Source organism: Moschus berezovskii, chromosome 12, assembly GCF_049115385.1.
Source record: "Moschus berezovskii isolate FMDL1 chromosome 12, NW_MosBer_1.0, whole genome shotgun sequence".
NCBI classification, from domain to species: Eukaryota; Metazoa; Chordata; class Mammalia; order Artiodactyla; family Moschidae; genus Moschus; species Moschus berezovskii.
Genome location: NC_142471.1, coordinates 85,756,075 through 85,783,670, shown reverse-complemented (window position 1 = coordinate 85,783,670; position 27,596 = coordinate 85,756,075). Strand labels below are relative to the sequence as shown.

At 41.4% G+C, this 27,596-nt stretch overlaps 1 protein-coding gene across 4 annotated transcripts in view; it reads left to right on the top strand.

The window, feature by feature from the left end:
* The first annotated feature begins 4,832 nt into the window (after positions 1 to 4,832).
* MCMBP (minichromosome maintenance complex binding protein) overlaps positions 4,833 to 27,596 on the top strand; it is a 44,397-nt gene continuing 21,633 nt past the window's right edge. For 3 of the 4 annotated variants that reach the window (XM_055424533.2, XM_055424534.2, XM_055424532.2), the window contains exons 1-7: positions 4,833 to 5,163; positions 19,926 to 20,011; positions 20,617 to 20,757; positions 20,884 to 20,925; positions 23,062 to 23,163; positions 23,641 to 23,785; positions 26,335 to 26,486. In XM_055424533.2, coding sequence (XP_055280508.1) covers positions 5,106 to 5,163; positions 19,926 to 20,011; positions 20,617 to 20,757; positions 20,884 to 20,925; positions 23,062 to 23,163; positions 23,641 to 23,785; positions 26,335 to 26,486 — 726 coding nt within the window. In that variant the 5' untranslated portion in view covers positions 4,833 to 5,105. The remainder of the gene's footprint in view (positions 5,164 to 19,925; positions 20,012 to 20,616; positions 20,758 to 20,883; positions 20,926 to 23,061; positions 23,164 to 23,640; positions 23,786 to 26,334; positions 26,487 to 27,596) is intronic. The other variant, XM_055424531.2, reaches the window with a different exon arrangement.

Here is a 27,596-nt window from a genome sequence, read left to right as displayed (position 1 = left end):
CGTGTCTAACTCCTAGTAACCCCATGAACTGCAGCCTACCAGGCTCCTCCGTCCATGGGATTTTCCAGGCAAGAGTACTGGAGTGGGGTGCCATTGCCTTCTCCGATTGAAAGAACTATCTATCCTTTTAAATGTATTCAGAAACTCAGCTCATTTTTTTTTAAAGTGTTACTTGTTTCTTTTTACTTTTTAAAATTTAACTTTTAAATTACATATGTGGTTTGTACAATATATCTGGGAGACCGAATACACAAACAATAGCCAGACTGCATTTAACAATAGAACTCTGACCCATATCCTCTGACAGAACAATGGGTTGGTAAGTGCCAACTTTCCTATTTGTTTCCCTCACTCCCGAGAAAATAGGGATGGTTAGAAATTCCTCCTTGGAAATACCCTGGCAGTCCAGTGGTTATCATTTGGCGCTTTCACTGCAGGGGCCTAGGTTCAATCCCTGGTCAGGAAACGAGGATCCTGCAAGCCATACAGCATGGTCAAAAAATAAATTACTCCTCCCTTTTGTTTTCTAAGAAAGGGCTAACTGTAAAGGAGGCTCTTGCACATACCAAAATAAGACTTACCCCATCCTCAGTGACTCTTTTATAAAATCTCCAAATGTAACTCTTTAAAATGTTCCTGAGGGAGGTCACTGGTGGTCCGGAGGTTAAAAATCTCCCTGCCGTTGCAGGGGATGTGGGTTCATCCCTGGTCCTAGAAGATTCCACATGCCTTGGGGCAAGTAAGCCTGAGCGCCACAACTATTGAGCTCATGTACCCTAGAGCCTGTGCTCTGTAACAAGAGAAGTCACCCCCACAATGAGAAGCCTGCTCACCACAACTGGAGAGTAGTCCCCACTCCCTGCAACTAGAGAAACTTCATGTACAGCAACACAGACCCAGTGCAAAAAAAGAAAAAAAACCTCTCCTGAATGTGTGTTCTCTCTATTGCCAACACCCCGAATAAATGATTGTCTGCATTCCCTGGGGCATTTTGTCTTTCATCTATTGTCATCCACTATCCAAGCACTAAACTAGGGCCACATTATGCATTTTCTCTTTGTTATGGTAGCATATCACTTCTGAAAATAATTTCTGTATTATTTAGAGTAATGCTAGCAGCTGTAAAAAAAAAAAAAAAAAAGCTATCTCAGAATGCAATGTTCACATGAAAATCTAGGCTGGCTTTAGCACAAGGTCATTCTAGACATCACCACCCCATCCATCAGGAAAGAACAAAGAACATATCCAAGGCCAAATTCTTAAGAAATTGAAGTGGAAGTTCCAGATACACTTTCCCTTGTGCTTCTTTGGTAAACCTAGTCATATATCCCTGCCTAGCATCAAAGAAGCCTGGGAAATGTAGTTCCTAGCCAGGCAACCAACCTCCCCTGCACTTCGTAGCTAGGAAATGCATTTCTTCCCAGGACAACCTTTCCACAACACTGAAAGGAGAAAACATATTTTTTTGCAGTTTCAATGAAAAGATGAATCCTAAAGAAGAGAATCTTTAGGATAATGGTGGTGGGAGATCCTAAGAAGACAGTTTTGCACCAGAAGTAGAGGGCAACAAACCAGACTGGAACAGGACAAAGGACTTTGGGAAAGATGTCCAAGAAAATAATGTATATAAAATACCTGATGTGACTTCCCTGGGGAAGTGGTTAAGAATCCGCTTGCCAATGCAGGGGACACAGGTTTAATACCTGTTCCAGGAAGAGTCCATATGCCACGTGGCAGCTAAGCCCACAATCACTGACCCTGCACATGCTAGAGCCTGTGTTCTACCACAAGAGAAGCCACCACAATAAGCCCACACACCTCAACTAGAGAGGAGCCCCTGCTTGCCACAATGAAGACTCAGAGCAGCCAAAATTAAAATTAATTAATTTAAAAATACTCAATGTGTCTATTTAGAAAGGAGATTTAGGCAATTGATGGAAAGTATGCATTATCCATTCAGCAACTATTTATTGCACATCTATGACGTCAGACACTGTTCTAGGTACTTGGGAACAATACAGCATAAAAATACCAAAATCACTGCTTCAAAGATCTTAGTCTAGTGGAAATTTCAGTGCAGCTGAGGTTGAATTCATGCTGAGTATATAGAAAATAAACTAATGTTTACAAGAAACTTTCACCCCATCCTGGAGGCAACGACATTCAATTCTTTCTGCTGATTGTTTCAGTATTTCTGTATTTTCAGATTAACATTATGTTGTCACTTCTGAGTTTTCCTTTTTTTCTCCTTTGAATTATGTGTTGACTTCCCAGGTTTAAGATGAGGTTTACGTCTTCTTTATCCTATCACATATGTGAATCCTATACATCCTCATCCCCTTAGCTTCCTAAAGTTAAATTATAATGTTGCTTAGGTAAATATTCTAATTTAACATTATTATGCTGTTAAATACTCTTGAGAGCTTTGTCATGACATAAATTGTGATGTTTAATTTTCTATTCAAGTTTTTGTTTTCCTTGCCTTAAGACTTGGAAAATTCAGTTCAGTTCAGTTCAGTCGCTCAGTCTTGTCCGACTCTCCGCGACCCCATGAATCACAGAACGCCAGGCCTCCCTGTCCATCACCAACTCCCGGAGCTCACTCAAACTCATGTCCACAGAGTCGGTGATGCCATCCAGCCATCTCATTCTCAGTCGTCCCCTTCTCCTCCCGCCCCCAACCTTTCCCAGCATCAGAGTCTTTTCCAGTGAGTCAACTCGTCGCATGAGGTGGCCACAGTATTGCAGTTTCAGCTTCAGCATCAGTCCCTCCAATGAACACCCAGGATCGATCTCCCTTAGAATGGACTGGTTGGATCTCCTTGCGGTTGGAAAATTACCCTCACGCTTTTCTCCTAGCTAACTCTTATTTATCTTTCAAGTCCTAGTGAAAAATGTCACATTTTCAGGAAATCCCTGAAGGATCCTTTCCCCAAAACCCTCCCTCACTAGACTAGATGGTGCTATTCATTCCTTTTATAGCACTTCACTTTTTCTTCCCCGGTACCTATCATGGTTGTAAATGGATAATTATTCAGTAATAAGTCTCTCACTGAACTGTACATAACATGAAGACAGTGGGTCTTTGTTGCAGTCCATGGGGGCTTCTCTTCTTGTGGTACACAGGCTCTAGAGTGTGTGGGCTCAGTAGTTGTAGCCCACCAACTTAGTTGCCCTCAGCATGTGGAATTTTAGTTTCCCCACAAAGGATCGAACTTGTGTCCCCTGCATTGGGAGGCAAATTCTTAACCACTGGACCATCACAGAAGTCCCTTAATGCCCTTCTTAAAAATACAGACTTGAGAGTGGGGAAGTGTGATTGCCAGCGGTGGGAAAAAAAATCTTGCCATAGAGAAGTACTCTCATGGACCTTCCCTTGGCCTTTTAAGTTGTCATAACCACTCATTAGTAGTGTCAAAACATCTTGCCACAGGAAAATTAGAGGGTGAAATTATTCATATTATAAAATAATTACGTTTCAGTAGGATCACAGTGTCTCTTAAAGTTAAATCTGAACAATTGTCTACAAATCACTGACTACAGAGGGAAAAACCAAAAGCTGAAGTGTTCTTAGCCACTGCTGAATTGGTGTCCAGCTGCAATTTCATATACAGCAAATTGAAATTATTATAATCTAAAAGCAGATGTCCATGACATACATTTAATTTGCATTTTACTGGCCACAAACCTAAATAGGAGATTTCTCTATTCAATACCAGGAATCTTGAGCCCTTCTCTGCTAAATGAATGAATGAAAGAAGTAGTAATGCCAGAGATTTGAAACCGTTTTCTCAGCTCACCCAAATTCATAAGAGCCAGATGTATAGTATAATATGCCAATCACAGTCACTCCCTGGTATCAATTGCAGGCAATTGGTTCCAGGAACAGAACACATATCTGTGGATGCCAGAGTTCCTTATGTAAAATGGTACGAAATAGTACAGAGGGCCCTGCGTGGTCAGGTCTCCATAGCTTCAGTTTCCATATCCGGAGATTCAACCAGCCTTGACCACCAGATTCAGAGGAATGTAATTAGTTCACAGTGACAGATACAAAATAAACCCTTTTGCCCTAAGGAGGGCTTGAGATCTGAGTTCAGTTGTCCAGCTCCCCACTTTTTGGGGAGTGGAGATGGTCGCATTCAGATCATCCTTCTGTTAATACGGTGTATTTCAGGTTATGAGAGTGAGGTTTTTCTCCGATATATTCCAGATCTAGGGGCTGTTTCATTACAGAACTTGGATATTTTCCAAATTTCCTCATTCAAAGGTTACTATTAACCAGATCTTTTCTGTGTAGAGATGCCACTGTCTTGATCCAGTCGAGGGAAGACTTGATCCAGTGGAGGAAAGTCACTACATAGGGTTTCTAGTAGGGAACCAAACAAAAGAGTTGCCATTGGCCATTAAAAAAAAAAAAAAAAAAAACGGACCAAGAAGTGGGATGAGGCGAGCAGACAGCAGAGGCAACGTTAGCTTCTAATCTTGCCCAGAGATAACTCTGAGGTCTCTTTGCGCTTGTGCTTTTGGACTGTTGCGGTCTCCGAGCTGCGCAAGGCCTCGCCACTATAAACAGATAAACCAGACTTCGGGAGTCTCTCCTTTCGAGACTGCAGAGGGACACCGAGCAATACGCAGCCCTCAAGCAGCCACGCGGCGTGCCCGCGGGGCCGCCCCTGCCCGTCCCCTCGCCCGCCTCCAAGATGGCGGCCGCCCGCTGCCGCCGCGGCCCCGCCCCGCCGAGCTGCGGCCCCGCCCCGGAGCAGGACCGCCCCGCCCCCCGCCGCGGGGCCGCGCCGCGCGCCCCCGCCGCCCCTCCCAGCGCGAGCTCCACCCAGGTCGCCGGCAGCGCGGTCGGCGGCGGCGGCGCCTGTTTCCCGCCATTGTGCGAAGTGGAGGCTGGGGGCCCGCACGCGCCGCCTGCCCGTCGCCGGCAGCGCCTCACAGCCGCCGCCGCCGTTCGCTGAGGCGCGGCGAGGCCGGGCGGCCCGCGCCGCGAGGCTGCCCCTGCGTGGGAGGGCGCGGGCGAGGAGCGGCCGAGCCCCCGCCGAGGAGCAGCGGCGCGCGGGACGCCCGGGCCGCGCCGGCCCCGGCCCGCCGGCGAGATGCCCTGTGGGGAGGATTGGCTCAGCCACCCGCTGGGCATCGTGCAGGGCTTCTTCGGTGAGTGGCGGCGCCGGGGGGCGGGCGGGCCGCCGAGCTCACCGAGCCCCCGCGGCCCGGACCCTGCCGCGCGGCCCCCAGGCGCGGCCGCCTCGAGGGCTCGAGCGGCCGAGACGGCAGCCGGGCCTGCGCCGGCCGGCGCCCGGCAGCCCCCTCCCGCCGGGAGGCTCCGGGCCGCGGCCGCCGGGGCCCGGGCCGCAGGTGCCTCCCACCTGCCCGATTCGCGACTCGCGAGCGGCCAAGGTTACGCCGCCAGGAGCCGGCGGCCGGCCTGATTGACGGCCGCGCTTCCCCCTTCGTGGCCCCGAGGGCGGCCCCCGAGCCCCGCGTGCGGCCGGACTCCGAGGCGGGGGGTCCTCGAAGCTCTCGGGAGGACCCGCAGAGATGGGCTGAAGGGAAAAGCACTTTGCCTATGGGAAGCCCGCAGGACATTTCAAAACTTCCGGTGTGTGGGGGGAGTGCTCGCTCGCTCGCTCGCTGCAGAAGTTGGCTGTAACTCCTGTATTACATACATTCTCCCTTTTCGAGATAAGATTTATTGTGATAACTTAGATTTTTTCCGTTAGGACACCTTTAAAACCTGTCTCGTCTCCCCATCTCTTCTTGGGCCAGAGCTAGCAAGAAATGGTGAACGAACTCAAATGCGTTCATGCATAGAAAGAGCTTAGCATGTGGCAGGCAAACTCAGGAAATTTCACTTGCAATCATGGTTAATGACACTTTTCGGGTAGGGTACACTAAGGAAAACTTAAGTCTGGTTGCCGTTCACTAGGCATTTTGGCCCCACCCCGCATGTCTTTTGCACTTAGGAGTGGTGGAGGCAAACCCAACCAGAAATCAGTGTGTAAGATCAGAACACTTGACTTGTCAGGAGGTAACTTGAACTTGTAAAGTGGCCTTCCTCACTTAAGACCTTGTGGAATATTAGTGTGAACGCTTATTAAGAAGCTAAATAGTCTCCAGCAGCCAAAACGGATGGCAGAAAATGTATTTCTTGCAGGAAAGGCTCACTCAGCAACTCTTTATTCCTTTTCCTTGTGGTTTGAACTTGTTATCTGGTTTCCCAGGCTGAAACTAGAGGCAGCAAATTAGGAAAAGCCCTGGGTAGGCATCCAGATTGTAGCTAGTAAACACTGACAACCTATTAAAGGAGAAATTTCAAACTACGTACATAGTGTTTAAAAAAAAATTTTTTTTTTAATCCCTGTATATCCATCCAGGACCTTTTTCAAAAAGGGGCATATGTCTCTCTACTAAATCCTAGTAATTGATGCTCATAATGAATACCAGAACCCATAATTGTTTTCCAAAATAATGGCCTTAAAATGTGGAGTGAAGATTAAATTGCACAGTAGGTTTAAGAGGGTGCAGACACAGAGACGCTTTTTAGGGAAAATCATTCAAAAGTAAGTTTTGGTGCTTAATTGATGTTTAGAAAATTTATGAGAAATATTCCTGTCCTAGTCTGGCTGGATAAATGAGATGATTTTATATTTGGTATATATTTGAATGTATTTGTGTCAGATTTTGTCTCCTGCTTTTAGGACCCTAAGAGGCAAACAACTCATTATCGTATAGAAGGTGTAATTTGGATATAAAACACTGGCTCTACAGTATTTTGTGAAGTTTGTGTATTGTTGGTGACCTGGACCTTGTTGATGTGTTTTTCCTCTAGAATGTCTTATTCTCATACAGGTTGTGTCTTGCAGAGGAGAAACTAATCCTGTCTTACAGTCATGATGTTTTTGTAAAAGCTAGTTTGATGTATAATGTATATTTTGCTACATTTTCCTATCACTGTGAATATATGGGATTGGATAGCTTTATAATAACAACATTACAGGTATGTTTGTGTGAGAAGTGAGGTGTTAAACTTGTAGACTCTTTTTGGTCTAATAGGAAATTGTTTTAAATCCATTTTTCCCCCAGAGAGAAAAGTAATACTTATCTTTTGTGGTTTATGAGGCCTTTTGGCCCCACCCCTGCCCAGCTCTGGTGTCTCAGTGGTAAAGAATTCACCTGTGATGCAGGCAACCCCGGAGACGAAGGTTCGATCCTTGGGTCAGGAAGATCCCTTGGAGAAGGAAATGACAACCCCACTCCAGTATTCTTCCCGGCAGAATCCCGTGAACCAAGAAGGCTGGTGGTCTGCAAAGAGTCAGACACAACTGGGAAGGCACATTGCCCAGCTCTCAGACCTCATCACTGTATTCCCCCTCGCACGGAACCTTCTTCTAGTTCTTTGATCTTAAACCATGCCACTAGGCTTTCTGCATAGGCTGTTTCCTTTGCCTGGTCACAACTTCCTCTCCTACTTCAATTTTCCTGGCTAAATCTTATTCTTTGGGAACCTGAGTTAGGTAACTTCTGCTGCATGTAATTATAGGATCCTGTGAAGCCTGGAAATTAACTTGTTAAGCATGTTGTTGAAATCACTTGTTTCCTGGGTTCCTTGTCTGTGTTTTAACCCTGGAGATTTTAGGATGTGTATCTGTTTTATTTGCCTAGAATATACCTGTACATCAAAAATGCTCCAAAGGGATTTTCTGGTGGTCCAGTGGTTAAGGCTCCGCAGTTGTAATGTACAGGGTACAGGTTCAATTCCTGGTTAGGGGACCAAGATCCCACATGCTCCTCAGCCAAAAAATAAGATTTTTTTTTTTAAAGACTGCTCTGTGAATATTTGTTGAGCAGAGGCAGTGAAAAGACTGATTAATCAATCAGAAATGGTGTAAACTGCGATGGTTACTGTCACCACAAATCTTAACTAAAGACAGTCTTGGTGGACATTATATTGGTTCAGAGAAAGTGATCATACCAGGTATGAGTTACTTTCACATGCAAATGCTAATTCTTTTTTCTTGGTTCAAATAAGAAATTTTGAAATTCTCTTAGTGACTACAGTTACAACTATATGAATCATAATTCATCTTTGTGAACCAATGCATATTTTGAATTTGTATCTGCCATATTACAATTGTTCATATGTAAATTTTTCCCTGTAAGCTTTCATAAAATGCTTTTTCTGTTTCTGTTCCAGTTTTTAAAAGATTTTACATATAGAACATTGAGGTCCATAGACTTAAGATTTAGAAATACTTTATTGAACTCTGTGTGTGTGTGAATCGCTCAGTCATGTCCGACTCTTATGGACTGTAGCCCGCCAGACTCCTCTGTCCGTGGGATTCTGGAGTGGGTTGCTGTTTCCTTCTCCAGGGCAACTTCCCAACCCAGGGATCAAACCCCGGTCTCCTGCATTGCAGGTGCATTCTTTACGGGAAGCTCATATTGAGTTCTATTATGTGCATAATCCCCACAGTGATTGTTCATTAGTAACCTGTAAAAACTTACTTCCCTTAAACAGAAGCAGGCATTGTAAATGAGGAAAAAAAAAAGTTTTGTACATTTTTTTCTTTTAATCTTTTTTTCATTTTAAAAAATGAATTTTTTTCACTTGAATTAATAGCTGAGTTAATTTCAGAATAAGTAGGAATGCTTATCAACTCAGATTTCTTTATGTTCAGATTGTTGGTTGGGTCAAGATCATTAGTTTCCATTATATTCAAGGCACTTTGGTCATATCTAACAGAACTAGAATTAGACTAGCTCATAAAGAAAAAGGTCATTGATGTGTGGAGGAGAGAAGGGAGTAGTATCTAATCACTAGCATTTTAGAGAATTTAAAGCAATAGTAAAATCATCTAAAAGTCTGTCTGCTTTTTTGTTGTCACCATGATTCTAAACCAGTAGTTCACTCCTTTTTTGTCTGTACCCACCTTGGACTTCTTACCACCTTTCCCTTGTTCAGTTCAGTTGCTCAGTCATGTCCAACTCTTTGCAACCCCGTGGACTGCAGCACGCCAGGCTTCCCTGTCCATCACCAACTCCCAGAGCTTACTCAAACTCATGTCCATTGAGTCAGTGATGCCATCCAACCATCTCATCCTCTGTCGTCCCCTTCTCCTCCCACCTTCAATCTTTCCCAGCATCAGGGGCTTTTCAAATGAGTCAGTTCTTCACATCAGGTGGCCAAAATTGGAGTTTCAGCTTCAGCATCAGTCCTTCCAATGAATATTCAGGCCCCTGTTAGGCCATTGAAAAAAAAGTAATTTGTGTTAAGGCTATAGAATCCAAAGGCAGGGCAGGTGGTTTGGTAACCCAAGAGACTACTGAGTGAAATTGGAAAGCCAGCAGAAATCCAACCAAGCAACACATCTCAGTTTTCTCCCCTAGGCTATGTTCATTTCTGCACACAAACTTTACCTTTCTCTAGTCCAGGGCTCTCGGTTTCACTTGTCAGTTCCAGCCCGCTTGAGCTGTCATCTTTATTTTTTCTAAAAGTATTTTTTTGGCTATGCCCGATCTCAGTTGCAGCATGCAGGACCTTCAGTTGTTGCGGCGTGCAGGTCTCTGGCTGAGGCATGTGGGATCTATTCCCTGACCCGGGTTCAAACCTCGGCACCCTGTATGGGGAGTGCAGAGTCTTAGCAGATGAACTGCCAGAAAAGTTCCAGCAGCTTTATCTTAATCCCAGATTTTAGGGTTAGAGGCTCTGATTGGCCTAGCATGGAGTCAATGGTTCACTCATGGGCCAGTCAGCCACTGCCAGGGCAGTGTTACGTAATGGATGGTCAGAACCATTGAGCCCCACACCTCACCACTGGGGGAAGTTCTCAGGGAGGCATGAATTGGAGAGCCATGGCAAAAGGCATGTATATATACACACACACACGCGCGTATATATAGATATAAACGTGTATGTATATGAATTTTTAAATTATTAAATAATAACTTGCATATGGTTAAAAAAGTATTACATTATAAAATGAAGAGTGGAATAAGCGTGTGCTGCTTTTCTCCCACTGAGGGTCCCACTTCTTTAACTGTTTCCGATTGTAGTTCTTTTTTTTTTGCATTGAGATATAAAATTCACCGTTTTAAAATGTACAGTTCAGTGGTTTTTAATTTATTCATTGTGAGTGTGCAGCCATCAGCATGTCATTACTGTTACCCCAGAAAGAAGCCCCATATATGTTAGCAGTCACTCCTGATTGCCCCATCCACCATCCTCTTAAAACCACTCATTGACTTCTGTCCATGGTTTACCTAGTCTGGACATTTCATATAAATGGAACCATGCAATGTATGGCCTCTTGTGTCTGGTTTCTTTAACTTAGCATAATGTTGTTGAGGTTCATACGTGTTGTAGCATCTGAGTACTGCATTCCTTTCCATGACTGCAAATACTGCTCCATAGCGCGAATATGCCATGTTTTGTTTATCCATTTCTCCATAGGTGGACACGTGGCTATTGTGAATAGTGCTGCTATAAATGCACATGGTTTTTGTGTGAATACATGTTTTCAATTCTCTTGGGAATATGCCTCGGCGTATGATTGCTGGGCCATATGGTAATTTCATGTTAGAACTTTTCCCCAAAGTATCTGCACCATTTTACATTTCCACCAGCAAAGTATGAGGGTTCCAATTTCTCCAGTCCACTTCAACATCTTAATAATAGCTATCCTAATGGGGGTGAAGTGGTATCTCATTATGATTTCAGTTTGCGTTACTGTAATGTAATAGTATATTGTATCTGTTCATATGCATATAGGCCTTTTGTATATCTCATTTGGAGAAATGTCTTTTCAAATTCTTTGCAGATTTTTATTTTTTGACCACACCATGCAGCTGCTTCCCAAATCTTAGTTCCCTGACCAGGGATTGAACCCATGCCCTTGGCATTGAAAGCCCAGAATCCTAACCACTGCACCTCCACGGAATTCCCCTTTGTAGATTTTTTAATTGGGGTTTTGTCTTGTATTGTTGCATTATAAGGGTTCTTTATATATTCTGTATATTAGACCCTTATCGGATATATGTTTTAGAAATATTTTCACCTGTTCTATAAATTGCCTTTTCACTTTCTTGATAACATCTTCTGATGCAGATTTTTTATTTTGATGATGTCCAATTTATTTTTCCTTTAGTTGCTTATGCTTTTGGTACCATATTTAAGAAACGATTGTCTGATGCAAGGTCACAAAGATATATATCTGTGTTCTTTCTTAGAATTTTGTAGTTTTAGCTCCTTACATTTAGGTCTCGGATCCATTTTGAATTAATTTTTGTGGATGATGGTATGAGGTAGGGATTCTTTTGCATGTGCATATCTAGTTGTCACAGCACCTTGTGTGTGTGTGTTTTCACATTTACCAGTTTATTCTGAAGGATCTCATAGTACGCAGATGAAAAGGAACATAGGGCAAGGTCTGGTAGGGTCCCTTGTGGAAAGCTTCTGTCTCCATGAAACTTCGGTGTGCTACCTTTTCAGCATGTGGTTGCCTCCACCATCCTGGAAGCTCCCCCAGCACTTTTTGTTGAGAAAGACTATGCTTTCCCCACTGATTCAGTCTGGCAGCTTTGTTTTTTGTTTTTTTTTTTTTAAACTGTGTGTGTGTGTGTATCAGTTGACCGTAGACGTATAGCGTTATACGTTCTGACCTCTCAGCGCCATTCTGTTGATCTGTATGTTTACCCTTCTGTCAGTACTATGTTGTCTTGATTTCTGTAGCTTTGTGGCCAGTTTTAAAATGATGAAGCATGAGTCCTCCAACTTTGTTGTTGTTCTCTTTTTTAAAGATAGTTTTGACTCTTCAGAATCCTTTGTATTTCCATATGAATTTAGAATCTGTCATTGCTGCAAAAAAAGCAGTTAGCATTATGGTGGGGATTGCATTGAATCTGTAGTGCATTTAGTTCTTTGGGTAATAGAGAATAGTAAAGATTTCAGATTCTAAAGCCAAACTGCTTCTTAGCTACAGGGCCATACCCAGGGCATTTAGCTCTAATCATTTTTTAATACTTCCTTTCTTTATACTCCAGAATTACTTTCAGTAATAATCATGAATGAAGCTATGTGCAGTGTTTAAGGTAATTACATACCTCAGATTCAATCTAGACATTGTTTCTATCAACTTCTTCATCAACCCTGATTATTTTAGAATTTTTTTGTGATTGTTCTGTTATGACGATGTTATTTCATGTTGGTACAGGTACCACACTTTAGATTTTAATAGTCTTGTATAATTAATGAATTTTTTGTATTAAGAGTAACAAGTTTCTGCAGACAAAAAGCTCAACTATTATCTCAATAGTGTTTATACCTACTAAATAGTTTGAATTTTGGTCTTTTAGTTATAATTCAATATAATAATATTTTATATAAACAGTTCAATTATAAATGAATTTTGATAAAACTGAAACTTCTACAAAAGACACAAATTAGAAATCTTTCCACTGATGTTACTAACATTTTCTTGATTCATTCTTTACTGTAAAACAAATAGCTGTTTAAGAAAATGTGCTATGCTTAATTGCTCAGTAATGTCTGACTCTTTGGGACCCCATGGACTGTAGCCCACCATGCTCCTCTGTCCATGGGGATTATCCAGGCAAGAATACTGGAGTAGGTTGCCATGCCCTTTTCCAGGACATCTTCCCAACCCAGGGATCGAACCCAGGTCTCCCACACTGCAGGCAGATTCTTTACGGTCCGAGCCACCAGGGAAGCTCATAAATACTGGAGTGGGTAGCCTATGCCTTCTCCAGGGAATCTTTGCAACCCAGGAATCAGCCGGGGTCTCCTGCATTGCAGGTGGATTCTTTACCAGCTGAGCTACCAGGAAAGCAAGCCCTTAAGAAAAATATATTTCTATATTAAGATACGATTCAAATTCAGTAAAATGTTCACTTAGGAGCAAAATTTGCACCTATTGCACCTCTCACTTCATACTATTTCACTGTTTAAAATGTTAAACACAAAAAGTTGTTCAGGTTGTCCCGTGGAAGGTAGAATTGAAATAATTCGAGTTCTCCTTCATCTTTACAATCACTGGGTTATTGTTTGTTTATTTAAAATATTTCGTATACCTGTAGGACTCTAGAGTATCATAGGGCTTGAGGGATGCTAACTGCTCTAACCAAGTTTGGACTAGTCTGTACCACTTAGAGGGCTTCCCAGGTGGCTCAGTGATACAGAATCCATCTGCCAATGCAGGAGATGCGGGTTTAAGCGCTCAGTTGGGAAGGTCCCCTGGAGAAGGAAATGGCCACCCACATCAGTATTCTTGTCAGGAAAATTTCCACAGGCAGAGGAGCCTAGCAGGCTACAGTCCCTGAGGTCGCAAAGGGTCAGCCATGACTGGGCACGCACTCACATACCACTTAGAAATTTACTGTCCAGACAAATGCATGTGGCTGAGTCTGTTTTGGGAGCTAAATATATAACAGTGGATGAGATGGTTAGCTAGCATCACCAACTCAATGTACATGAATTTTGAGCAAACTCTGGGAGATAGTGAAGGACAGAGTAGCCTGTCCATGGGGTCACAAAATGTAACAGAGGTTCTTCAAATAAACTTCTGTGTCGAATGAGATATTTATTAAAGGGTAAATAGTAAAAATGTAGTAATTGTAGCCCTATGGACTGTAGGCCCTCCAGGCTTCTCTGTCTGTGGAATTCTCCAGGCAAGAATACTGGAGTGGGCAGCCATTCCCTTCTCCAGGGGATCTTCCCGAGCCAGGGTTCAAATTTGGGCCTCCTGCATTGTGGGCAGATTCTTTACCGTCTGAGCCACCAGGGAAGTCTGTATATAACTCAGCAGTAGTCACAATTTTGTTTAGGATTTATACCAGCAGAAGATTTTCAAAGGAAAAATATTTTATCACTGACATTGTTTAGAATGGTTAATTCATAGTGATGGTAGAAGTGAAATGGATTTTAGTTGGTTTTATTATTTTTAAATTCTCTGCAGGAAAGGTATCTCCTATTGCTAGCACTTAAGCTAGACCACTCCTACCACTTCTGTACTAGGTCACTGCTTGACCCCTCCTACTTTCTAACCTTGAGGGTGAACATGTCAGTTAACCTTTCTGTACCTCAATTTTATCATCTGTAAAATGGGAATAATAAGAGAATCCTTTTTTTCTTTTTGCCATGTCCTTCTCCAGGGGATCTTCCTGGCTCAGGGATTGAACCTGCGTCTCTATGTCTCCTGCATTGGAAGGCAGGCTCTTTATCACTAGTGCCACCTGGGAAGCCCCTGTATGAAACTGCCAAACTGTTCCAAAGTTGCTGTACTATTTTGAAAGAGCAGATATCATTAGAGACGTGAAAGAATAATACAGACAGGAAAAGAGTAATACAAACAGCTCTACGGATATAAATTCAACAACTTGGATGAAATAGACCAATTCTTTAAAAAATACACTATTAATTTCCTATTTCTACTGTAATCAATTACCATAAATTTAATTGCTTAAAACAACATAAATTTATTTTTTATTGTAATATGGTTGGTTTACAGTGTTGTGTTAATTTCTGCTGTATAGGAAAGTGATTCAGTTATATATATTATATATATTCTTTTTAATATTCTTTTCCATTATGATTTGTCACAGGATACGGTATCTTTTTGAACTATAGTTTTGTCCCAGTATATGCCCAGGAGTGGGATTGCTGGTTCATGTGGCAACTCTAATTTTTAGTTAGTTTTGTTTTTTTTTTTTAAAAAACCTCCAAACTGTTTTCCATAGTGGCTACACCAACTTATCATTCCCACCAACAGTGTAAGAGGGCTCCCTTTTCTCCACACCCTCTCCAGCTTTTGTTACAGATTTATTATCTTACAGTTCTGGAGGCCAGAAGTCTGATGTGGGTGTCACTGGGATAAAATCAAGTTGTCCATAGGTCTGCCTTCCTTTCTGCAGCCTCTAGGGGAGACTTACTTCCTTGCCTTTTTTTTACTGCTTCTAGAGTTTGGCTAATTTCTTGTGTTGCGGCCCCCTTCAGTCTTCAAAGTTAGCAACAGCAGGTCAAGTTCTTCTTATATCTTAGTTCTCCTCAAATCTATACATGCAATATATAATCAAACTGAAATTTAAACATCAAAATATAATTTGATAGAAATTTCAGCAGTTGTTTTCAGGTGTTCTTCAGAATTACTTAGAAATGTTGAGAATCTAGAATAATCAAGACAAACTTGAAAGCAAAGATGAAGAACATCACCGCCTAATAGTGATTAAGACAATATGGTATTGGCATAAGGATAGACAACTCTTACCAGTTTAACAGAATACGGTAACATAAAAACAGGAGTTGAGTGTGACTGTAGTATCACGGGAATTTACTTACTTATTTAAAAAATCTCATCTGTTGCTACTGAGGGCCAGCGAGAAGACTTTCCCCAATTACAACATCTGTTTCTCATCAATGATGAACTTGAACCCATGCAAGTTTGCTAATTCTATAGGAAGAAAGATTGACAGCGTATGAGTGAAGTTCCTCGTCTTTGACCATGATTTTGTGGCATATGTTGAGTGAGTGGTTATTTTTTTGCACGTTTTCTGTTTGGTAATTGTGTGACAGTTAATTGTTCCGTTTGCCAAAGCAATTTACCACTAGAAAGTCCTTTAAGGCTGGAACAAATAGATATCTTTCTGAAAAAAAATGAGCCTTGATGTCTATGTCACACTAGAAACAAAAACATTAATTTGGTATATGATGCGTATTAAAAAGATTGACAAGACGAAGTATTGAGGCAGAGCCTTGGACCTCTCATAGGCTGTTGGTGAGAGTGTGAAAGTGTGTCTGTCTTTTGTTCCTCAGTTCCTCTGACCACTTAAACTAGGGCAAGAGAGTGCAGGGGTGCTCACGTTCAGACGGCCGGGAGTTCATGAGAAAGATGGTAGTGATAGGTGTGTGCTCAGCAGCATTCTTGGTTGCCCGTGGCCCAAGTCGATTCTGCTTAAACCAAGGAGGATGAACACATTGTTTCAGGTAACAGTTCCTGAGTGGGCTAATGTCTGGCTCAACTCCAGCCAAATACTGTAGAAATCAGCCTCTCTACTCCACTTTCCCGTGGGGTGGTTTCCTTTGCAGACAGACCTCGGTCACTGTGGCCACGGGCAGCTGTGGGATTTGTTGGACTCAGCTGCTGAGCCTTACACCCAGGGTTGTCCTTGACTGAGGCCCCCCTGACCTGATCATCAGAACTACCGTGAGGCCTCCGTCAGGTCCGCCCCGGGGCTGAGAGTGAGGGTGCTGTGGTTCCTCCTCAGAAGAGGCACTGTTGCTAGAAAAAGGGGAAATGGGTGCTAGTCTTGCAAAACAGCCTGCTTTCCTCTGTGTTTTGTCTATTGAATGTTGATTTCTCTGACTCCAGTAGCTGTGTCCCAGGCCCTTGCTAGAGCCTGGGAATGTAAAGGTGAATTGTTGATGAACAGAGAGTGGATCTGTAGCCTGACATTGAAAACTCTGATGTGTTTGGTCTCATCTTCCTTTTGTTCGTTAGCTTTGTTCTTTTCCAGCCACTTTGTGCTGGCGTATTTGAATTTCTGGTATGTCCGTCCTTGGCTTTGGCTTACTATTAGTGTTCCCGCCCCAGAATGCCCTGTGTCTGCAATATGCCCACCTCTCATACCTCAACATGGTTCCGTTCTGCCCCTCTTCCCAGGCCTGGCTCAAACACCTCTTTCAGAAGCCCTCTCTGAGATATTTTGACCTTCATTATTTTCTCCTCTTTGCTTTTGTCCGTTATTCTGCCCATCACTTATCTTAGCTTTCATGTGCTTGCATGCACCTCCAGATCTTCCTGACCCAGGGATCAAACCCACGTCTCCTGCGTTGGCAGGAGGATTCTTTACCACTGAGCCACCTGGGAAGCCCTGTCTTAGCTCTAAGTTCCTTCAATTCTAAGGATCCTGATCGCATTTGACAAAGTGCTGGGCATAAAGTAGGCTTAATACATAATGGGTAGTTACTGTACTCCTGAGAATTTTGGAATTCTCTGTTGCAGTCCTTAAATTGTTCTGCAATACCAGATGTTTTAACATTTCATAACATGTAAGTTACTTCGAAGTAACTTGCTGCTTCCTAGTCACTCTTTGATGTAGCTTCATCACCTGTGATGTGGTGTATTCAACCTTCTTACACAGATGCAGTCAGAATGGTGGTGTTGGTGGTATTGTCTGCTTGTAGGAAACATCCATTTTGACTAGAAGAGGAAATACCCAGGCTAGTCCATTGCCCCCCCCCCCAACCCCATTCAGTGATCCTTTGTTGGCATGCATTTAGTAGAGCAGTGCTTCTCAAATCTCAGTGTTCATCAGCATCACCTAGAGGGTACTTTAAAGCATGACTTGTTAGGCCTCACCCCCAGAGGTTCTCACTCCGTAGCTCTGGGGTGGGCTGAAGAGTTGCCTTCCTAACAACCGCTCAGGTGGTGCTCGTGCTGCTGCTCTGGGAAGCTACCCTTGGAGGACCAGTTTACTAGTAGTAGATTTAACCCTTGGGGGCTTTGCTGTCGCTCAGTTGATAAAGAACCCATCTGCAGTGTGGGAGACCCAGATTGAGAAGATGCCCTGGAGAAGGAAATAGCAACCCACTCCAGTATTCTTGCCTGGGAAATCCCATGGATAGAGGAGCCTGGGGGCCTACAGTCCATGGGGTTCCAAATAGATGGACATGACAAAGCGACTGACATACACACACAAGGATTTAACCCTCATTGCAGTCAGAATCCGGAGAAGGCAATGGCAACCCACTCCAGCACTCTTGCCTGGAAAATCCCATGGGCGGAGGAGCCTGGTGGGCCGCAGTCCATGGAGTCGCTAAGAGTTGGACACGACTGAAGTGACTTCGCAGCAGCAGTCAGAATTACTGAAGGCGCTTTCACCTCCATGAATGCTTTTTAATAATTATCCTTTGCTCAGTTAAGTGAAAGCATTAGGACTCTCTGCTACAGCAGGTATTGGCAGGATCTTATGAGTGTTTCTAACAGAATGAGCTGTATAACAAAAGCAGAATTCCTTAGCACCACATTTCCATGGCACTCGTGTGATGTATGTGGTACCCATGCTTGTGGAAGTATTGACCCACTCTGGTTGCTGCTGCTGCTGCTGCTAAGTCACTTCAGTCGTGTCCGACTCTGTGTGACCCCATAGATGGAAGCCCACCAGGCTCCCCCGTCCCTGGGATTCTCCAGGCAAGAACACTGGAGTGGGCTGCCATTTCCTTCTCCATGTGTGAAAGTGAAAAGTGAAAGTGAAGTAGCTCAGTCGTGTCTGACACTTAGCAACCCCACGAACTGTAGCCTACCAGGCTCCTCCATCCATGGGATTTTCTAGGCAAGAGTACTGGAGTGGCTTGCCATTGCCTTCTCCGCCCACTCTGGTTAGGTAGTTCTAATTCGTGAAAACATGCCTATGTATATATTCCTGGGTTTGTTTGTTTCTTTGATGATTCACTTTTTAGTCTTGGCCAGTTCCCATGATTTTTAAAAAGCTGGTTTCTGATCTTTAACATGACATCAAAAACCTTTCTCTTATTTTGCAATCGTCATTGCAAGAGGTGTGCTGAATCTTGGGAGCGGGGCAAGTTTCATGAAAATTGCTTGTTTGGTCCTGAGGTATCTCCTGTAGATTGCTTACTAGAGGAGAGAAGGGGAAAGTGACTACTGTGGAGAACTTGGCTGTCACTTCTACTGAGTGGTGAAAATTAACATCACACATGAAGAGAAGATGAATATCTCCTGTCTAAATGAAGCACGCACAGCCATGCAAGGACACCGCATGCTTCTGTAGCACTCTGACTGGTAACATGTAACTGCAGTCTATGCATAAGGAAACATCAGACAGACCCAGTGAGGAACATTCTGTTTTTTTATAATGGGTTTGTATTCTTCATTATCAGTGTCATAAAAGATAAAGATTGAGGAACTGTTCCGGAATAAAAACAGATTAAAAGGAAAAAAAAAGATAGCAGAAAGCAGCATGTGATCCTAAACTGGATCTGTACTGAAGTGGAAAAAGTACAATAAACAATAGTATTGGGTCGGGAGACAAGTTGAAATATGCATGGTAGACTTGATAAAAATAGTTTGGTATCGATTTCGAATTTCCTGAGATTGATAGCAAGTACCGTGGTTATGCAAGATAATCTCCTTATTCTTAGGAAACACACTGTACTATTTAAGTGAAAGTCGCTCAGTCGCGTCCGACTCTTTCTGGCCCCTTGGATTATACAGTCCATGGAATTCTCCAGGCCAGAATACTGGAGTTGGGTAGCGTTTCCCTTCTCCAGGGGATCTTCCCAACTCAGGGATCGAACCTAGGTCTCCTGCATTGCAGGCGAATTCTTTACCAGCTGAGCCACCAGGGAAGCCCAAGTACTATTTAAAGGTAAAAATAAATGATGTGTGTGTAATGTAAGCTCAAGTGAGAAAAATGTGGGAGAGGGAGAGAGAGCAAGCAAAGAATAAAGTAAATGGGGGCGAGGGTACAGGTGTTCTTTGTAATTTTCATTTTGACTTTTTGGAAGTTTTAAATTATTCCCAAATAAAAAGTTTAAAGAAAAAAAAACAGAAGAAGAACATGCTCTGCTTTTCATTTTAGGTAATTGCAAAAGTTTTTAAAATCTGTATTAAAATGTTTTCAAGGAGCAGAGTGCTTTTCAGGTGATGGTTCCTGTGCTGCTTTGTTGGGGGCCTCGTCTCTCACTGTGGAGAAGCTCTCAGGAGATTGTTAGCACCTGAGAGCCTGCAGGGCCTCGGCCTCACCCCGATTGTAATATCCAGCCCCCCCAGCCTGGCAGCTTCTGGTGTCTTGTGCAATGCTTCCAGTAAGGCACCCTAAACTAATGTGTCAACAGTCTTTTATTATAGATTGTACCTTCAGCTTTGAAAAGCATCTTTTTCTTTCAGCTCAAAATGGGGTTAATCCTGACTGGGAGAAGAAAGTAATAGAATATTTTAAGGAAAAGCTGAAGGAGAATAATGCTCCTAAATGGGTAAGCTTATTATTGCTGTTTGCTGGGGGTGGGTGGGCGGGCGAGGGTTGGGCAGACTTCCAATTTCTCACAGTAGTGATCCACATATAACTTAAAAATATATGAGTTAACTTGTACCGCCCTCTGCCTTAAGTGCATATGTGTTAAAAGATTTTGGTCTCTTGCAATTTAAATTCAAGCAAATAAATTCTTCTATACTGGAACCTCTAGGTGGCAGTAACTGAGCACGATAAAAAAGGGGGTACTTGTGAGAGCTTCGATGATCTTTTATTACCTTCATTTTAAAGAATTACTTGTAGGAGTTTTAAGAGAAGAGCTCAACAAAGCAAATGCCTTTCTGCTAAATAGAAAGTGTTCTGAAGGAAAAGCATCCTTTGCCATTATAATCAAATGTCATCATACGAGCTGAACTTACAAGAATGCGGGAAGGACTTTTGTTCAGCAGTTGTGTTGTTGACCGTTGAAATCATTTGGCTCCCTGATGGGGCTTGATTTTGTGTGTGGGGTGGGTAGCTGGGGATGGCAGTTTGTCTGGATATATATGTGTATTTGCCTAACGTTTTATACACAGGCTGTTTTGACTTGATTGTTTGTTTTCCTTTAAGGTACCATCACTGAATGAAGTTCCTCTTCATTATTTGAAGCCTAACAGTTTTGTGAAGTTTCGTTGCATGGTTCAGGATATGTTTGACCCTGAATTTTACATGGGCGTTTATGAAACTGTTAACCGAAACACAAAAGCACGTGTACGTACTGCTTCTTTCATGAAGCTGAGTGTTTTCAGTTAGTAGGATTGGCTTTCTCCTTGTGTTGTCTGTGGCAGTTTTGAGTCTGATATGTTGATATACTGTTATTTTTTGTTTGGGTCATAGGTTCTTCATTTTGGAAAATATAGAGATGTAGCAGAGTGTGGGGTATGTATACTTAAAATATATAAAAAACTTTTTAATGAGCATTTTTTCCTGGGCAGGGAATATTATTTTCCTTTGGTCGATCATAAATTTTCTTACCTTGTATATAAGTTAGTTCTAAGAAGTCACGTGAAATGTTTTGTTTATTTGCCTTTTACTTGAGTTTCTCTGATATGATTTTTTTTTTTGATGATCTAAAAATGTCTTAGAAGGTGGAATATTGTAAATGACAAAGTTAATTCCTTTCTTTTCCTAATATCTATATACTTGCTTTTAAAAATTACTTAAGTTCTTTAAAATGAAGAGTAGAAGAAAAATGAAAGAACATTACTTTAGGGCTTTGCATGCGCTTAATATTTTTATACCGTTTTTTTTTTTTTTCTTCTGGCCATGCTGCACAGCATGTGGAATCTTAGTTCCCTGACCAGGGATCAAATCAACACCTCCTACACTGGTAGCAAGGAGTCCTAACCCCTGAACTGCCAGGGAAGCCCCTACACGTGCTTCATTAAATTTGATTAAATCCTGCCCTCTTTTCCTGAAAAGGAAAAAATAAACTTAAGCCTTCTCTGATACAAAGGAAGTGATAGAAACTCTCCTACATATCAATAATGGGAAAGGGAAGAAGAAAGAAGACAAAATCCTGGAATAAATATTCTAGCTCAGCAGGCTGATCTGAATGGAAGAATGGCCCTAATTAGGAAGGTTTCTGTAGAGAAAGAAGTATAACTTCCTACACGTACTTAGAGTAATGGACTTGTGAAAGATGAATTCGTTTAATCTTTTGATGCCCTCCAGGTCTCCCAGTGTCTTTTTTCTTTTAAGGGTGTTTCCATGACATAGTAATACATTGTTGTGCTGAGTCTAATGAATCAACTTTATAAATGTTTCCTGCATTCCTGTTTATGGATCCCTAAGTTATATTAGGCTGGTAAATTAATACACAATTTTTCTTCTAGTACACGATAATGCAGTGTCTCTCTAACTCAGTAATCTCAACATCTGGAAATGGGAAAATAAAATAGACGAGGGTGTCCATCTGTGATACTCCCAAAGGCAAAGAGTTTGTGCTGTGTTTCTGAAGAGTCATAAGTAAGAACACCATACCAGGAAAAGGGGACTTTGGCCCTGGAAAGAAAGAAACAAAAGCCACTTTGCTTGCACATACCATCTCAGACTCAGTTGATGTCTCTGGAATTCTTTCTTTTCTTTGTTTTTCTCTTACAAGATAGAATATAGATTGTGTTTACTTGTAAGGAATTTTTTTTTTTTACTGTAAAAGTAATATGAGTATCTTGAAATAATTTCTTTTTAATATCACATCTTGGGTCCTCTACCTATCTGTACTTAAGACTTTCTAAGTGTATTTGAAACAGAGAATATACCTTTTGTAATGAATAATATCTGATTTTTAAATCTCATCTCAGAGCAGCCTCATAAGAAGTATATCATTAAATTCCTATTTGATAGGGTAATGCTGATAACATTCCTGTGAGAGAGACAGTGGGATTACTATGAGTGTTGTCTTTGAAAAAAATTTAACAAAATAATGTGTTTATTTTAGGGATTTAATTTTGTAACCTAGGGTATTGTGTATTTTGGATTTGATGGAAGGTGCAGTATTAATTGCACCTCCCTGGTGGCTCAGACAGTAAAGAATCCACCTGCAGTGCAGGAGACCTGCATTCGATCCTTAGGTTGGGAAGATCCCCTGGAGGAGGGCATGACAACCCACTCCAGTATTCTTGCCTGGAGAATTCCCATGGACAGGACCCTGGCAGGCTACGGTCCACAGGGTCGCAGAGTGGGACACACTGAGCAAGAGTTCGTGCTGTAGCTGAAGAGTTGTAAGTAAGAGCACCGTACCAGGAAAAGGAGACTTTGGCCCTGGAAGGAGAGAAAGAAAAACAAAACCCACCTTGCTTATACACACCATCTCAGGCTGCACACACTGTATTGATTATTGCATTTGAAGTGATTTTATGTCAGTTTTCATTTCAAAAATAATAGTTTAGGTTTAGTAGTTGCTTGTTAATTAACTCAATATGAAGTATTTACTGTGATTGTATAAACAACTTGGAAACACAGTTGCTAATTTTTTTAAGTTTTTTAATAAATAAAATTTTGTGAACATCATAGCCTCAGCAAGAAGTTGATTTAAACTCTCCACGAACTACTACGTTGGAAAGACAGACATTCTACTGTGTTCCAGTGCCTGGGGAGTCTATGTGGGTAAAAGAAATATCCTTTATCTGAACCCTCTTATGTGTTGAATGCTTCCTGATAACTTTCTTAATTGAAGAGACCACAATTCACATGGATTTTTTTTTTAAGCTTAGTCTTTTTACCTCAAGTTAGCTGGAAAAAATAATTTTTTTTATTCTTGTTTCTTTTTTTTTTAATATATTGAGGTATAGTGGTTTACAATAGTGTATTAATTTCAGGTGCAACATAATGATTCAAAAATTTTGGTAGATTTTACTTCATATTTATTATAAAATATTGCCTATATTTGTGGTGCTATGCAATATATCCTTGTAGCTTATTTTTTGTATACCTCAGTCTTCTTTAAAAAAATTTTTTTTATTTTAACCAAGCTACCAAAGTAGTAAGTAGTAAGCTACCAAAGTAGAAGTAGTCTATTATTAGTCTTGGAGGTAGCATAATTCTAGGATATTCCCCAGTTCATGGAGATCTTTCTTTAACCCTTCATTTAACGCCTATGTTAATGCCAACCAAGCTCGAGTCAGCCCTTCAACGTCTTACACTCCCAGCCGTCACAAGAGGAGCTATGAAGATGATGAAGATATGGATCTGCAGCCCAATAAACAGAAAGACCAGAATATGGGTGCCAGACAAGCAGGTAGTGTGTGCCATCCCGCTTTCTGGAGACTTCTGCTCTCCTGCAATGGATTCATATTCAGAATTCGTAGTTCTATAATATAGCTGTAGATTTAGGAGCTGGCAGTGATTTGACAACTTTGCTTTCAGGTTTACCAGAATTATAGACAGCTCTGAGAGCTTTAACAGTTGCTCTCTGGTCAGTCTGTGCTTCATAATTGAGCAGTTAGGCATCACTTGGAAGTGGCTACTCTGCTGTCAGGTGTTAAGGGTCTCAAGTTGGGAAGCTCGAAAAGGGCTTTTGTGTTTCTTCATATTTATTTTTTATCTCAGCCTTTAAGTAATATAAAAGCATAGTGCTCTACTCTAAAAATGACTTATTTGTATCTGAAAACATCCTTTCTTATTTTCTTTCTGAAATAATAATGCTCTAACTTAGTAAGACTGAGCACATTGGAGGAAAAACGTGAAGTTTTGGTACGCTGGATTATTTATTCCTAAACTTTAAAGTAAATAACCCTTAGAATAGTCACGTTTCTGTTTGTTTTTATTTAAAGTAGGTTTGTAGTAGTTTATGTATTAAAATATAATTAAAATACAAGTAATTCTGATTATACAAGCCGAAAGTTGATCTTTTCTAAGAGAATTTCAGAATTGGTATATGTCATTATTGATTTGCCAATCACAGTTTTTATAAGCAGTGAATTCCTTCATATGGCAGGTAGATAAGTTTGTCTTCATTTCTCCTTTTATGTCCTGTCACTTCTTAAAGGCAGAGGAAGTAAAACAAATGAGTTAATCTGAAGGATGGGTTGAGAGAGCAAATACAGCAGTCAGTGGTAAACAAAGATTTACTACTGAGTTTCATTTAACCATATATTATTCTACTTTATAAGTTCATATTACTGTATTTCTTTAAGCTAAGGCATATTTTAATATTTTTTAAATGACACCAAATATATGCAAATGTAATAGTATTCTTTCTTTTTCTCTACTCACTCCCAAATGTTTATTAAAATTAATGGTGCATCATCACAGTAACCTAAATACATATTAGAATCCAGGACATATGGTAATTCTCTTTCTTAACATTTAAGCTGTGGATGCGTCTTTCTATTTCTTGCCCCTTTTGTGTGAATGTCAGACTTCAGGGCTTTGAATGCATCTGAGCGCTTTAGTGTTTTAAAGTTCTCCCTTGTTTGTGTCTTGCCTTGTGTTTGAGACAGTGAAGAATCTGCCTGCAATGGGGGAGACCCGGGTTCAATACGTGGGTTGGGAAGATCCCCTGGAGAGGGGAATGGCAACCCACTCCCGTATTATTGCCAGGAAAATTCCACGGACAGAGCCTTGAGGGCTACAGTTCATGGGGTCACAAAGAGTCAGACGCAGCTGAGCGACTAACATTTAACCTTGTTGGTTTCTAGGCAATCTATCAGACTGTTGTATATATATATATGTATATATTAAGCTGTTTTGGAGATAAGTGTAGAATCACATGCACTTATAAAAAAAAGTAATACAGAGAGATCCCCATATATCCTTGATGCAGTTTCAAGTGGGTCAACATCTTATATAATTATAACATCTTGCATAATTATGGTAGAATATCATAACCAGGAAATGGATGTTGATATGGTCCATAGACCTTATTCAGAATTCACATTTTTACATGCACTTATTTTTGTGCATTAGTGTGTGCAGTTTCATCACATATCTAGATTCATGTGACCACTACCACAGTCAGAATACAGAACAGTTCATTACCTGGATCTTTTATGTTGCCCTTTTATAATCACATCTACCTCTCCTGCCTCTCTGCCTCCCCCCGGGCAACGACTAATTTGTTCTTCATCCCTATAATTTTGTCATTTGTGAATATTATATAGATGGAATCATATAGTATATAGACTTTATAGATTAGCTTTTGTCATTCAGCATAATTTCCCTGAGGTCTGTCCAAGTTGTTGCTAATATCGGTAGCTTATTCTTTTTGTTGCTAGCAGCATAGTGTGGTATGGCAGGCTATATTTTAATTCTAACTACTTACCAGTCCTAAATTGTAACTACTTTAGGGGTACAGGCTATCTTTAAATGATCTTTGTAGCCCCAGCAATTAGTCTGATTCCTGGTACATAGTGGAAGTTAATAGTTGTTTAGTAAATATGTTTATTGCTATGTGGTTTTATTCTGCTTAGTAAGTAGAAATATATTCTCCCAAAGTGTTTTTGTTGTCTGTAGACCCATATACTCATTGGGTCAAAGACGTTAAATAACCCTATTAAATATTAACTTTTAAAGTTAACATTTAGGAGATTTGATGGGGGGGGCAGAATCTGTTGCCGTTTTATTGCAGGGGAAGGTGATCACACTTCCAGATCTTCGTAATGTTTGTTCCCTTTATAGGTCAAAAGGGCTTCTAATGTGTGTTACTTCCTTTAAAATGGGAACAACTTGAAGTTTGAAAGCTCAGAAATATCATTTCAGTCAAACGCAAAAGGCTGTTTAGGAATGTTCTTTATCTCCAGGAAGCCTTTGAAATGACGATGTGCAATGCTGTCCCTTTGAATTTAGGGAATGTTGGTGGTCTTCAATGGTGTGGCGAGCCAAAACGTTTAGAAACTGAAGCCTCTTCTGGACAACAGCTGAGCTCCCTAAACCTCTCTTCTCCTTTTGATCTGAATTTTCCATTGCCAGGAGAGAAGGGTCCTGCATGCCTCGTGAAGGTAAGAAAGTCTTTGACGGGTCTGATGCTGACAGAGATGTGCTAAGTATCTCAGAAATTAAAACAGAAAAGTCTTAGCATTTGTGTTAGCGAGTTTTCTCTTGCTGCTGTAACAAATTGCCACAAATTTAGGGGGCTTAAAATAACAAAATTTATCATCTTAGAGGCTTCAGGCCAGAAGTCCAATGTGAATCTCACTGGGGATAAAATGAAAGTGGCTGCAAGATTGGTTCCTCTCTGAAGACTCCAGGGGGCAATCTCTCTTCTAGCCTTTTCCAGCTTCTAGAGGCTTGTGACCCCTTCCTCCATCTTCCAGGGCAGCAGTAATACAGCCAGCACTCTGACCATTTTTTCATAGTCTCATCTCCCTCTGGCCATAGGTAGGAAGGATTCTCTGATTTTAAGGACGTGAGTAATTAGATCAAGCCCACTCATGCAGTCCAGAGTAATATTCCCATCTTAAGGTCCTTTAATTTATATAAATCCCTTTTACATGTAAGGTAACATATTCAAGGATTCCAGTGAGATGTGGATATGTGTATGGCAGGGAGGGGGCATTATTTTTCTAATTTAGTAATTGCTGCTTTATTTTCGCCATTCTTTTCTTTTCTTATCAATTAGATTTGAAATAAGGTAGAAGAAAATCTGATAACAGTTTGTTCCCCTCTCTTGCTCATTCTGCTTTTTAATCATGAGCAGTGAATAAGTGATACAAGTTTCAGAAACAATCAGTGAGAATTTCCATTCTTAGTTGTGAAGGTTTTAAGTTAAATGGCACCTCAGCTGTGCAACACAGGAACCAGAATTAGTGCGTTTTTCCTTCTATGCTTCTCTTAGGTCTCACCAGTAAGAGGCTGTGACAGTTTCTAATGTCCATCTTGATACGCCGCTTTGAAGGTTTGGCTTTTTATTGTGAGAAGCCTCAGGGCCATTTGAAGTCTATGTCAGTCCTAATACTGCAGAGCTTGTGAATAAGGCCAAAGTTAATAATACTCAGTTTTCCCCGTCTCTCAGTGTAGTTAATAGATTTTGAGATAATTTATGTTTCTAGTTTTAGTTCATCCTTTGGGAAAAGCTTTTCTCTGAAGTAAAGGGAAAAAGGAGTCCCGTG